General features: G+C 38.7%; 1 protein-coding gene across 1 annotated transcript in view; it reads right to left on the bottom strand.

Moving 5' to 3' along the window:
- The window catches only part of PTH2R (parathyroid hormone 2 receptor), a 121,526-nt gene extending 108,422 nt beyond the window's left edge, over window positions 1–13,104 (bottom strand). Inside the window, exon 1 of the mRNA XM_043996247.1 lies at window positions 12,365–13,104. Within this exon, the coding sequence (XP_043852182.1) occupies window positions 12,365–12,439 (75 nt within the window). The 5' untranslated portion in view covers window positions 12,440–13,104. The remainder of the gene's footprint in view (window positions 1–12,364) is intronic.
- Window positions 13,105–14,676: the final 1,572 nt, after the last annotated feature.

The raw sequence follows: 14,676 nt of genomic DNA, 5'->3' as shown, positions 1-14,676 counted from the left end.
TATGTAAAATATGGTAATTGGTTCCAGCCCAATGGAAATATGCAGTGTGATTTTGAATAATGCAACTGCATCAAAGGATTCTTTTCATACATGGCAGAATCTAGTTCTACAATATAGCTAGGTTTACTAATATTGGGAAGGGGGACTATTTAATATGACAGGTTAAAAAGTATTATTAGTGCAATTTCAATATTCATAAAAGGCAATGTGGTGTAGTGGATAAAGAACTGACCTTGGAGACAGAAATATGGGCTAAGTCTTGCCTTTGACACATGTGGGCTTATGTGACCCTGCACAAATCACTTAACTTCTCAATGCCACTGGCAACTCTTTAATACTATCCATCACAAAGAAAATGTCAATTTGCATTGGTAGAGGGAGTTGTGTCATACTAATTTAATCGCAGGGTTATTTCCTCTCCTACAATTTGTCCCCTAAAATCAGGTTACTCTCTATATTCATTGGAGGATATTTTTAGGAAAAGAAATATAAAATAACATAAAAATGGACCCAGTACAACCAGGTCTTGTAATGGAATAAAAGAAGGAAAGAGGCATTTATTTACAACTACATGAGTTTTATGGTACTATTATCATTCCCATTTTCAGTTGAGGAAATCCAGGCAAACTGAGGCAAGTTGGAGAATTAGTGCTCTATGCATTTTGATTTTTCTCCTCAAAAAAAGATTGACTGGAAATGAACATGTTCTGTCTTTTACTGTGGATTAAAAAAAATTGCAGGTACTAATTACAATAATGGTTACTAATACTAAATATAAGGGGAGAAGGTACATAAAGGGAGACAATTAGTGTAACTAACCTGGATGAAAAAATATCTCTGGGGCCATAACTATTCCATGTAGACAATATAAACACACTCTCCTTTTTTCTAAATCACCAGGTAAGACATTTTTGTGATGGTCATTCCTATCAGAAAAATAAGTTAAAAGGCATTTGTCATATCAGTTGAAGTAGTCTAATTACTGTGGATTACATGAATGAATCGGTGAATTTTAGTTGATGGAGCACTTTAATATTCACCATTAAATTTCATAGATTGATTTCTCTATTAAAACTTTAAAAAATTCATTGACATGGAAAATATTAACAGAAATAACATTATCTGTGCTATTTTTTTTTTTGTGGGGCAATGAGGGTTAAGTGACTTGCCCAGGGTCACACAGCTATTAAGTGTCAAGTGTCTGAGGGTGGACCTCGATCTTCCTTGTCACTAAAGAAACTTTCTATGGTCTGCATTTTTTCTGTCTGTTCATTTTGCTAGCCTATTTCTTGACTTTTAACTACTTAAAGTGGGGCACTGCACAAGTTTTAGGGGGTCCATGGTGGTACAATTTAAGGAGATGCAGGTTCTTCACTTACCTGGCCTGTGCTCTGGTCTATAAATAACCCCAAGCCTACTTGCTATTCAACCAAGCAACAAAATTTTTTTTCCACTGGGTTGATAGTTCTGATGAGCCTGAACCCCTCCCCCACCTGGGCTGCTGCCACTCAAGATTCCTTTCTGATTCTCCTAGGGAAGGGAATCTTGACATCAAAATTAAGGAAAAAATGTTAGAGGAAATAATATAAATGGGGTTATTCCCTAATTATAAGTAGAATACCTTTGTACCTTAGCAGAGTAACTCATAGGAGACCAAAAACAGTCGTTACTCAGTTTGATCATTCAGTAAGTATTTATTGAACACCTACTAGATATGAAACACTATGGAAGAGGTTTTGGCAGCTACAAAGACATTCAAGCCAATGTTATAGTCAGCAGTTTACTGTAATCTAGTACTTAATAAATAATAATAGTAATGATGATAATGATAATTATATTATTATTATTGCTGGCATAACAACACATTCAGTTCTGCTAAGCACTTTATAGATATCATCTTACTTTGTCCTATCAACCCCGAGAGCAAGGTCCTATTATTCTTCCTATTTTAGATGAGTAAATTGAGGTAGACAGAAGTGAAATCACTTGCTTAAGGTCACACAGCCAGTAGATGTCTGAGGCAGGGTTGGAACTGAGGTCTTCTGTACTTCAGGTCCACAGCATTATCTACAGCATTATCCAGATGCCTTGATAATAAAAGATGCCCACAAATAGCTACAATATAAGGCAGTGTATGAGCATGTGGTACAATACAAAAGGGGATTTCTCCTCTGAATTCAGAGAATATGGATTCAAATCTCATCTCTGGTGATTACTTCCAGTGTGACCTCAGGCAAGTCACTTAAATTCCTTCAGCTTAGGTTTCCTCGTCTATAAAAATGAGAAGACTATGCTAGACAGTCTCAAAGCTTCTTCTAGTTCTAGATCTCTGATCCTTTGGCAGAGGTATCAAAAGCATGGCTGGACCCAAACAGATTAAAATGTAATTGGGAAATATTTAGCTAACTAAACAAAATACACCAATCCTGGATTACATTAGATTTTAAAATATGTGACCTGCAGTGATCCTTAGATATGTATTTGAGTTTGATATCTCTGCCTTCAGGCACGTATGAGTCCTACTATGCTCAGTGAAGCATTTTTTGGGGGCGGGTCAATGAGGGTTAAGTGACTTGCCCAGGTTCACACAGCTAGTAAGTGTCAAATGTCTGGGACCAGATTTGAACTCAGGTCCTCTTGATCAGGGCCAGTGCTTTATCTACTACGCCATGTAGCTGCCCTTCAGTGAAACGTTAATAAGGTGCTTCTATTAGAATAATCATGACCTAGTTGGGGAGAATGACACAATAAGTTATTAGTCCTCATTTACAGCACATGTTTTTTTGAGCCTTCATGTAGACCCATCAAACACCATCCTTGTATCCCTATCCCCTGAAATCTCATTACAGACTTTTAAGTATTTCCAAGGTATGTTAATCAACATGAAAGTATAACCACACTTTTTGCTTATATGGCTTCCACAAGCTATTGGATTTTTGTTCCTCAGAGATTTTAGTCAGTTAGGAAATAAACTGGCAGAATATATAATGAGGGAGAGAAGTTCCACTATGGAAGCCATTATATGCATGAGCACCTTTCTGAAACCATAGAATTCCATATTCTCATGTGGTAAAGGAAGCAGAATATAAATGCATAAACATACTCCTTGTCAGCTAGATTAATTTAAGAGTGTTTTTACTCACTGTTTTTTTCTCTTTTCTGGATTTTAACTGGTCTATTGAAAAGTAAATGAAAAAAAAAAATAATGCCCCAAACCCTCAGTTCTGGGTAATAGCAGAAGCCTAGCCACAGAAATAGGGTAAACAGTGTCTGTTTGGGAGGCACCAACATTCCAATTGTGATCTTATTTAGGAAATATCAATGAGCTGTTGCAATATATTTTAAATTAGAATCTGAATGCTGCTATAAGCATGCAGCTGGTTCTGTCCTTAATCGATAGACCCTAGAGTGCTTAACAGAACCTATTGCTTTCCCTCCACCCTGTATTTCTTCTTTTATTTTGGAAAATCCTGTGATTTTCTGCAAAAAATCTCTCACCACTTTGCTAGGTGCTTTCATTAGGAGATAGGGAAGAATAGAATGGCTACTGTAAATCCAATACCCATTCTTTTCAGCAATACTATACTCAATTTAGTATATATTCAAAATCACATCTATTAGTAGCTTTTTAATCACAGCTCACATATATATATAGTTTACATAATAACTTATATTAAGATCTTACAAAGTGTTCTCTATGGATTATCCTATTTGTTCTTTACATAAATCTTCTAAAAATCTGTGCTATGATTATCCCCATTTACAGATGAGAAAACTGAGAGGATAAGTGATTTCTTTGCATCATTCAGCTAATAACTGAGTCAGGATTCAAACCCAGGTCTTCTTAATTCTAAATTCAATTCTTTATTCACTATACTATGTAATGTACTTCCCATCAACTAATCAGCAAATAAGTATTAAGCACTTACTTTGTGCTGGATTGGACGTGGCTCAGTGGATAGATTACTGGACCTGAAGTCAGGAAAACTCATTTTCCTGAGTTCAGATCTGGCCTCATATACTTACTAGTTGTGTGACCCTAGCCAAATCACTTAATTCTTTTTGCCTCCCTCACCTGTAAAATGAACTGGAGAAGGAAATGACAAACCACTCCAGTTTCTTTGCCAAGAAAATCCCAAATGGAGCCATGGAGTTGGATATAACTGAAGTGACTGAACAACAACGTGGTTTTGGATTCTATAGGCATATAAGCAAAAGTACTGGGGATATAAGCAAAAAGAATGAAACAAATCTTAATGATTTTAAAAAGACTGTCATTTTGATAGGAGAAAGCTGGGGACTTTATGAATTTTTTAAGTAAAAGGTGAATCACTGAGAGTAAAGAGGATTTCATCTAACAATTAAGCAGGGAAGAGCTTTCATGCAAGATGGTAGCAAGAGAGGAAGAATAACCTAAGAAGAATTAAGGACAAGAGTAGGGGGCTGAAAAAGTACTGTGTTGGAATTCTGGCAGTTAGAAGCAATTAGCTAAGATACTATTTCAGCTCGGTGATTCAGTATTGGTCAGAGAACTGATATCACTGGTCAATAGTTCAAGTGATGGCAACTATATTAAGGCATAGGCTATATTTGGGAAGCCCACCAGAAGAGTACTTCATTTGTCTTGTTATATATCCTAGAGGCAATAAGAAGACACTTGGAGCAGATTGAGTATGGTCAGATCTTCCCTTAAGGAAAAAAACACAAAACAAAACATTTTGGCACCAGTGTGTAGGTTACATTGAAGTGGGGTAAGAGACTTGAGGCAGGAAGACCAATTATGAAGCTATTCCAATAATATAGCTATGAAGGGATGGAAGCCCCAATTAAGGGTGAGCTATGTATAAAGTGAGAATATTGTGAATGTAGAAAGTCAGGATCTGGCAAGTGAATAGATATGTGGGATGAAGGAGAGTGAGAAAGGAAGGAAAGGGAAAGAAATACAGATATATAAAAGTGTATACCTCTGAGTCAACTACATAGAGATGATTGTTAAACCCTACGGGAGCTGATAAGGTTACCAACAGGAAGAGAATAGAGAGAGGAGTGTGACATGGATAATGAATTAGTAACAGATATTGAGGAGTGTTCACAGGGGTAGCAGGAGAACCAAGAGCAAACACTCAAAAACTCAGAGAAGAGAGAGTATACAGATGAGGGTGGTTAATAGTGTTTAACTCAGGAGGGAGGTCAAGAAGGATGAAGACTGAGGAAAGATCATCTGATTTTATAATTAAGAAATCATTAGTAACTTTGAAGAAAGCAGATTCAATTGAATGATGAGCTCAGAAGCCAGATTTCAAGGAGCCAAGGAGTGAGAAAATAGTTAGTAGGGACATTAAATATTGACAAATTTTCAAGGAGTTTGGGTAAGATAGGGAGGAGAGATATAGGACAACTACTTGAAGGGACGGCCAGGTAGAGTCAAAGGATTTTTTTAAGGATTGGGGAGACTTGGGCATGTCTAAAGGCAGTAGGGAAGGAATCAGTAATTAGGGAGAGTTTGAAGATTCAAGAAACAAGGTGGGGACATCAATTGAAGATAAAATCTGTAGAATAAGATGAAAAGGGATGAAATAAAGTGCCTATGTAGAGAGCCTTGGTCAAGGAAAAAGGTTTACTTTGTGTCAGAGGTTGGGAAAAGAGATTAGGAGATAATGTCAAAGGATTTTGAGATAAAGAGAATGAGAGAAAAGGTAGCTCACATTGGATAGCCTCAGTTGCCTCAGTAAGAGGCATGTTTTTGATCTTGGGAGGATGAGGGAAGGCAGGAGGGAAGAAGAGGAAAAGGAAGGTTGAGGAAGAAAGAAAAGAGAATAAAAAGACTTCTTTGCTGCATTGAGAGCCCAGTTGAGTGTGGATAACATGAATTTTTAATGAACTCAGTCAGCATGGCTGTAGGTTTTCCTCCAACCACTTTTGAGGAAGTGCAGAAGAGTTGGATGGTGGGAATAATCAGGGCCAGCATTTGGCAAGTGAAGTGGCTATAGGATGGGGAACAAGAGCAGAGGACATCGTAAAGCTGAAATGACTAACCATTCAGTTGAGATTGGAGAGGAAGGAAATTGGAATTAGATTGAGGTAATGGCCTCAGAAAGTACTGATGTTTAAGGGACTGAAAATCTTGAGAGTGAAGAACAGATTTAGGAAAAGTGATGCATAAGAAAAGGTGGTATAATAGGTCATTATGGCCAAATAGCAGAATGTTAGTTATCAATTAGGGAAGTAGTAGACAATGGGATTTAAAGAGGCTAAAGAATCAGGAAATAAGAATTTGAGGGAGCTTGGAAGATGATGTCTAAACTCTTTTTTTTTTTTTAATCATGGCTTTCAGGTAGTCCAATAATTTTCAAATTATCTCTCCTGGATCTATTTTCCAGGTAAGCTGTTTTTCCAAGGAAATATTTCAAATTATCCTCTATTTTTTCATTAATTTGGCTTTGCTTTATTGTGTCTTGATTTCTCATAAAGTCATTATCTTCCATTTGTTCAATCATAATTCTTAAGCAATTATTTTCTTCAGAGAGCTTTTTAATCTCCTTTTCCATTTGGCTTTTCAAGCTATTGGCTTTTTTTCATGACTTTCCTGCATCACTCTCATTTCTCTTTCCATTTTTTCCTCTATTTCTCTTACCTTATCTTCAAAGTCTTTTTTGAGCACTTCTATGGTCTGAGACCAATTCGTATTTTTCTTTGAAGCTTTGGATGTAGGAGCTTTGACTTTATTATCTTCTTCTGAGGGTGTATTTTGATCTACCTTTTCACCAAAGAAACTTTCTAGGGTCAGCATCTTTTTCTGCTCATTTTGCAAGCCTATTTCTTGAATTTTAACTCCTTAAAGTGTGGCACTGCTTCCAGGGCATACTGTTCCAAGCTTCAGGGGGTCCTACATGGTAAGATTTAAGTTGAGGCATGTTCTACACTCCCCTGGCAAGTGCTCTGGTCTACAAGTAACCACAGGCCTGCTTGCTCTTTAGCTCAGGAACAGAATTCTGTGTCACTGTGGTTGCAAACTCAGCTGAGCCTGCATCCCTCCCCTACATGGCTCACCACTCAAGACTGCTTTCTGGTTCTGAGCAGGGGCAATACAACAGAGTTCCACCTCAGTACCAGGAGAGACCCCTGCAATCTCACCCTGGCCAACTGCTCGACCCCCTTACCAGACCTTGAGCAGAGTTCCAGAAGTAGCTGCTACTGCAGCTGATTCAGAGACTCCTGAGTTCTGTTTCTCTGGTGCAGCCTGCCTAGGGCTTGATCTATGACAGTGCTGCCTGGATCTGGGCTTCACTCTCACCCTAGTACAATAGGCCTTTCCTGCTGACCTTCTAAGCCATCTTTGGCTGGAAAATGATCTTGCCCCATCCTTTAGTGGGTTCTGCTGCTCCAGGAATTGTCTTATGGCATTATTTGAAGCTATTTGGAGGGATTGTGGGGAGAGGTCTGGAAAATCACTGCCTTTCCTCTGCCATCTTTGCTCTGCCTTTTTTTTTTTTAAAGTAGATCTTCCCAATTACATTTTAATCAGAGTATTGTGGGCCACTGTGGGCTGTGGATTTGACATCTCTGATCTTAGATAAAGTAACATAAGATCAACAACCTATAGCTCTTAATTGATGGACTGGAGACTAGAATCCTTTATCTTCTTACTTAAAACCCAGCATTCTTTGCACTACAGAGTGCTGTTTATATAATGATGGTATAGAAATTCTAACTCTACTTGGGAGGGGAATTTTAAAATTTGGGTGGTGGGGAGGGACAGAGGGACAAATTAATTTACTTTCTTTTAAGGATCTTAAAAAAACAATACATGATATACACTATAAGCCAATATATTGTTCAATAAGTTCAATAGCTGTACTGAATGCTCAGCCCTCCAAGTCTTGCCTGTTAGTGAGACAGAACAGGCTTTAGCAAATATTGAGCTCTCTTACGGAGTTGCTGGGCAAGCAGTGTATAACTTCCTCTCCTGGTCTTTACATGCTATGAACTCCAGTTGAGAAGATTGATATGTGCAGAAAATAACTCTTCCCTTTCCCAGAAAAATAGATGATGCCCTGTTTAAGATGTAAACTGGAGAACATGGTTTTTAATCTGAGGTCTATAAACATTTTTGATAAATTTTAATATAATTGGTTTCCTTAGCAATTCTACATTTTGTATTTTATTCATTTAAAAACATTATTCTAAGATAGTATCCATAGGCTTCAAACTGACAAAAGGAACCATAACCTCTCCCCAACCCCCTCCCCCACAAAAAAAAAAATCAACACACAACTAATTAAGGATCCTTGCTATAGAATGTTGGAGAGGTGATGCCTAACTGGAAACTAGGCCAAAAGATAAAAAAGATAAAGGCCAAAGAGGAAGAATTTTCTTTGCTCAAAATAAATACAAATTAACATGATGCCCCAAAGTTAAAAAGAAAAAAAGTGTAAATTATGCTGAGAATTAACATATTTTTTTCAGACAAAAATTGATGTAAAATAGAAATTAGAAAAAATTCCATTAGCATAAATAAAAAATCATAGAAATAAGAAAAATACTATGAAAAGACTTGCATAGTATTTTGCAGCATCAGAAAGAGAAGCTAAAGGAGAGGAAAATATTAAATGATGATAAAACCAGGATGCATTGGAGTATTCCAGAGTTTAAAGCCTGTGGTGAGAGAATAATTAATTAGACCACAAGGCAAACATTTCCATACTTAAGGTGCTGAATTTTGTCTCTCCTCCTTACTCAGTAAGAAAACTCATCCATTTTAATTTGGTTGTCCCAGCAGTTCTCTTCCAGGAATAGTGATACTATCTCTAGTAGAAAGAGAAATTGAAGTATAGCTTGTATACCACTAAGTGCTTATTGAATGAGGGAATGATTTATGAATCAATTTGCTATGAATTTAGAGAGTGAGTTGGCCAGCTGGACCTTATCACCCCAGGTATGATGACTAAGTTCTTAGAGTAACCAGAGCTAGGTAGTAAGATCCTTCAACAGGAATAACCCTGAAGCACAATATCACTCAATCAATAAATAAACATTTTTTGGGGGTATGTGAGGCAATTGGGGTTAAGTGACTTGCCCAGGGTCACACAGCTAGTAAGTCTTAAGTGTCTGAAGTCAAATTTGAACTCAGGTCCTCCTGAATCCAGGGCCAGTGCTCTATCCACTGTGCCACCTAGCTGCCCCCAATCAATAAACATTTATTAAAAGCCTACTATGTGTAGGCACTGAGCTAAATACTAGGGATACAAAAAGTGGCAATAGATAGTTGCCAAGGACATTAGCATTTTGATTAGTAAGTCAAGTCAAACAAGCATTTATGACTATGAATCAGGCAGTATGCTTAGAGTGAGGGGAGCAGTTCCTGCTCCCAAGGAGCTAACAAGACACTCATAACTGCATAGAACTACTAAATCCAGAACATTTTGTTGACTCCTTTTCTTTTTCTCAGAAAAAAATCAGGTAGGGACAATTAGGAGTTAGAAGGAAAAAAAATACAGATACAGGAAACTATCATTATGATCCATTTTAAAAGCTTAGAGAAGAAAAGATGGAAAACAAGTCTACGATCCTTTGTAAGATAGCCTAAACTAGTTCAAGCACCATACTGGAAAATAAGACCAGGCTCTGTTTCACTCCCTCTTCCCTATGAACATTAGCTTAGTCTTCTATTTTTTATTCTTAATAAACTGAGAAAGTGTTAGGGGACCAAAGTGTACTTCCTGTACAATGCAGAGGAACAGCAAGCTAGCCCAGTTTTCCCTGGCTCTCTTCCATCTTGATGCTCCCTTGCTTTGGGGGATTAAAGGGCCTGCCAACAATTAGCTTCCTCCTTCAGTGCCCCCACCTCCTCCCATGGACATAAATTTCTTACAAAAAGATTAATGATTAAAATCCTAGATATCAGAAAAGAACAAAGTCAAACAGACCCTCAGAATACTAATTACAATTGTCCTTGTGGGACAGGTAGAAGTCAGGGTTGATCATTTAAGTTCAATTTTGTAAAGGGCTTCTCCCTCCTTGTTTAACATCCCCAGAAATGTTTTCCTTCTCCACAGAGAATGTTCTCTACTCTAAGGTGCTCAACATTTGCAGGGACTGCCTGGTTGCTAGCCATACTTCTTGCAACTCTTTTCATTTTTTGTATCAGTGATATAAAATTATATCAGTCACATGGTAAAGGACTTTCTGCAAATCAATAGAATCACAGAGGTTTTCTCATTTTACACATAAGGAAACCAAGGCCAAGAGATATAAAGTAATTTGAACAGGTACACAGTTTAATGGCAGAGCTGAGACAAGAACTCCAGTCTCCTGACTTTCAGTCTATTGATCTTTCCATTTTCTAGATCCATGTTTGTTTTTCAGATAAGAATTCTATATGGTTTGTTAGTTTAGCATTTGTTATTGCTGTTTTTTAGTCTTTTCAGTTTTGTCTGACTCTTCCTGACTCCATCTGTTGTTTTTTTTTTGTTTGTTTGTTTATTTGTTTTTTGTTTTGGGTTTTTTTTTTTTTTTGCAAAGATATAGGAGTAGTTTGCTATTTCCCTCTCCAGCTCATTTTACAGATGAGGATCTAAGGCAAACAGGGTTAAGTGATTTGCCCAGGGTCACACAGCTCGTAAGTATCTGAGGTCACATTTGAACTCATAAAGATGAATCTTTCAGATTCCAAGCCCATTGTTTTTTCCACTGCAGTGCTTAACTGCCCTATTTAGTATTTAAAATTTACCAAGGAAAAATCCTTGGTTCAATTTCCCATATCTTTCTATATTATCATCCTAAAGTTAATTTAAACTCCAACTGCGAGTGGCTAACAGTTTGAATCATGTGTTCAGAAAACACAAATAACATTTACTTGATACCTTGCTTTAAAAGTTCCCTACAAGTTTTTTTTTAAACACAATCTAAAAGCAGAATTCAATTATTAATGCAGAACACTCTAGTTGAGCACCCTATTGGGAATTTCTCCCCATTTACTAAAGGATATGTCCTTATCACCTTAGAGGGAAAAAAAATCAGTGCACTTAACATTTTTAATAATGCTTGCTTGTAGTTAATTTGACCTATAAACAAGCAAATGGGTCCTACAGGGGATGTAATATTCCAAAGGAAAGAATGAGGGTCACATTGGGAAAAAATATGATTTTCAACAGTTTCCAAAACCAGGTTTCTTGCCCATTCTACTTTCTAGGTAATCTCTGCTATCAAAGCCCACTCATTAAGTTGGATGTTTAGTTGAGCCACATTTTAAAGCTCTCACTACTCTTATAAACTGATTTGACTTTCGTTTAGAGTATGAAAGGCTTAAAACATAGTGATGATTACCTTTACACTCAAAGAACTTCAAGATACTCCCTTTCATTTAAATTTTAGAAATCCCCCTTAATTTTCCAAATAATTAGATTATAAATATGACAACTACTTTAATAGACCATAATTGCCCTTCTAGAATTATTGGGCTTTTGAAGCTGTCACCTGAGATTAGAGAACATAATGTCATCAAGCATGGTTAGTTACCACTCACACACACACACACACACACACACACACACACACACACATAAAATAAGAATTAGGAATTGTTTTCCCAAAATAGGAAAGGTGAGTGAAGACACCGCATAGGAAAGTGATGTAGCGCCCTCTGCTGTTTTGAGTCTGGAAATGGCAAATTATAGAGGAGTAATGTACAAATACTGTAGTTCACCAGCACATAAATTTTACTCATCCACAGAGCTCTGAGTTTAAACCTAGCATTTTGTCTTGGACAGGTAATTCTGCAATACATCTAGCCTACAGATCTTTATAGTTACACCAGGAAATAACAAAGAAATTCCCTAAACTGACCTTTAGGCTGTTTCTAGATTATAGCAAAAGCCCTCAATTTAACATAACATCACTAGAAATAAAACTGATCTTTCCTGGCTAGTCTCTCTCATTTCTTAGAGATTCCTTACTTGAAATAGAGGAGAAAAATAAGATTTTAAATAATAACTACAGTTTTTCCTAAACTCGAAATGACCTGGGGTCTGTTGGATCACTCAAACACAAGATCTTTGGAACAGTTATGTTGGTATTGGAGTTGCCTAAGAAGAGAAGTGTTAACTCTTTCATCTTCTTCAACCCCCTTCTTTATTGCCCAAGGCTGCTGCCAGGCAGTTCCCACGAGAAGTACAGCACCTGGCCAGTTCCCAATTCCCTACCAATTCCCTATCAAATATTTACAAGCCCCAGGCTTCCCGACCACCTGTGGGTTTCAGGGAAGGGGAGGTAGTCCCCTACTAATAAGCCGTGCCTTCATCTCTGCTGTTTAGGATCCATGGGAAGGATAGGATTCCTTGGGCAGGTGCTCCCCACCACCCCTTACCTGTGCTTTGGTCAGGAGACAGCTGCTGAGAGCCATCCAGCCCCAGACATAGGGCAGCCCCCGGGGCTTGACCATGGTTAATAGCTAGAGGTGGGGAGCGCAGTGGAAAGGTGGTGGGGAACCGCTTCACCACGGTCCCAGGTGCTGACAACTTTCTCGGCTTTCGTCAAACTTGTGGCTCCCCCCAGAGAACGCCTCCAGCCCCGGGTCCTCTTGCCACGAGGGGCAGGGCAGACAGTGCCCAAGTTTGGTCAGTGTGGGCAGAGGCACACCGCTTCCTGGTCTGCCTGGGCTCCCTAGCTGCCACGGGCTCTTTGGACCACGTTGTCTCCAGCAGAGCCAGTCGCTACATGCTAGGTCTCTCCTATTCCAGGAAATTGCATGCTCAGGGTTTACAAACATGCAAACAGCCACGGGCTCTGTTTTTCCTGCAGCCTGGAAAAGGGAGCAGCCAGGAGAAGAAAGGGGAGGGGGGAAAAACTGGGGGAGGGGAGGAAGGTGTGGTCACAGTGGTCTGCGGATCGTCAGCGGGCACTTGGTGCCAGGCAGCTCCCTTAGCCCCTCAGGCAGCAGACCAGACGGGATGGAGCCAGAGAATTGAGAGGCATCCGCACTCGGGTGTCAGCAATGCTTTGCCTAATATCATCCTGCCTTCTCAGTGATTGGTCCGAAAAGTTCCCTGAATGACCACACAACCTGATTAGTCACTCGAGGTAGCAGCGTAGATGGGATTCAAAACTGAAAAACTCCGATGACTCTCTCAGGCTGTTTGGTTATAGTGGTCTCTTAAGTCCTCTGAATCTTTTCCACCTTTCCCTATGCTGCTTAAATATCCTCGATTTCATTGATGTCAGTACTTATCCCTCCAATGATGCAGATAGCAAACCCTCCGTGCTTTGGTTGAGAAGTCTCCATATGTACAGGCATGCAGTATAAATAAATGATTCACTTTCTGGAAGATCAAAGCAATTCTATTGTCAAGGAAGCAGATTCTCTTTCCTAAGGACCACAAATCAGGAGGTGAGGAGAGATATCTGTAGACATATCAGAGACTGGCTGTTGAGTTTAAAAAAAAAATCGCTGTCCCGGTAGCTAACACTGTCTGCAATACTGATTTTGAGGGGAAATGCTTGGTTCTGATAATCCCCTGTACCTGGAGCAAACAGATTTACCCAGCTACTAGTTGCCAGCTATGACATTAGATTTGTCATCAAATCACTGACTCGTCTGTTAACCAGGCTGCAGAGAATACTGACAGGTTGTCAAACTGAAAATGTGTGAATAAGGAGGTTTGGTTTTAAAGTTTCATGGTTCATTAGGTTTTTTACTGCGGGCTCAAGCTCTGTCATCCCTTCTATACATTAAACTTGAATTTGATTAAGAGATATAAAACGTTTGTAGAGTGTTGTTTAACTACCTAGATTAAATTAAATTTGAATTAATTTGCTGCTATACTATCTAAACTAAGCTCCATATTCTCTCTCTTTTTTTTTTTTTTGCAGGGCAATTGGGGTTAAGTGACTTGCCCAGGGTCACACAGCTAGTAAGTGTCAAGTGTCTGAGGCCGGATTTGAACTCAGGTACTCCTGAATCCAGGGCCGGTGCTTTAACCACTGTGCCATCTAGCTGCCCCTCCATATTCTCTTAATGCAGCACTGACAATCATCTGCTCTTTTCTTTTCTTTTCTTTTTTGCAATAACTAGCAGTAGCTTGGGAAATAGATTTCTTTATATTCCACAATACCAGAAGCTTTTATAAACTTTCATCTCTTTATCATGCCCCTCCTCTCATACTCCTAAACTTTTTTTTTCTTTTTAGGGCAATGAGGGTTAAGTGACTTGCCCAGGGTCACACAGCTAGTAAGTGTCAAGTATCTGAGGCTGGGTTTGAACTCAGGTCCTCCTGAATCCAAGGCCAGTGCTTTATCCACTGCACCACCTAGCTGCCCCCACACTCCTAAACTTAAGAGCAATTATTTACTGTTAAGTTGTCCTAATGCTCCAGATATGCTGATACCAATTTCTATTGCCTGGTTGGCCTACAGAGAGGGGCAAAGGAAGAAGGAGTGAATATGAACTATTGGAGGAACATAAAAAATTTGAAAAATTGACAGAGATAAGATGTGGCAAAGGTGATCAGCGATCCTTACCCATGATAAGGCAATAACCATGGTAAAGCCAATGACCCTTGTGCATAACTATATGTTTACTATTGTCATGCATAGTACCCTGTTGGGTCTACACAGGATTCCCCAAATGCTGCAATTAACAGATAGCATTATGCTGATTGCATTGAGCCCTAGAATGCTACA

Source organism: Dromiciops gliroides, chromosome 3 (assembly GCF_019393635.1).
Source record: "Dromiciops gliroides isolate mDroGli1 chromosome 3, mDroGli1.pri, whole genome shotgun sequence".
NCBI lineage: Eukaryota > Metazoa > Chordata > Mammalia > Microbiotheria > Microbiotheriidae > Dromiciops > Dromiciops gliroides.
This window is presented reverse-complemented; position numbering and strand designations above follow the sequence as displayed.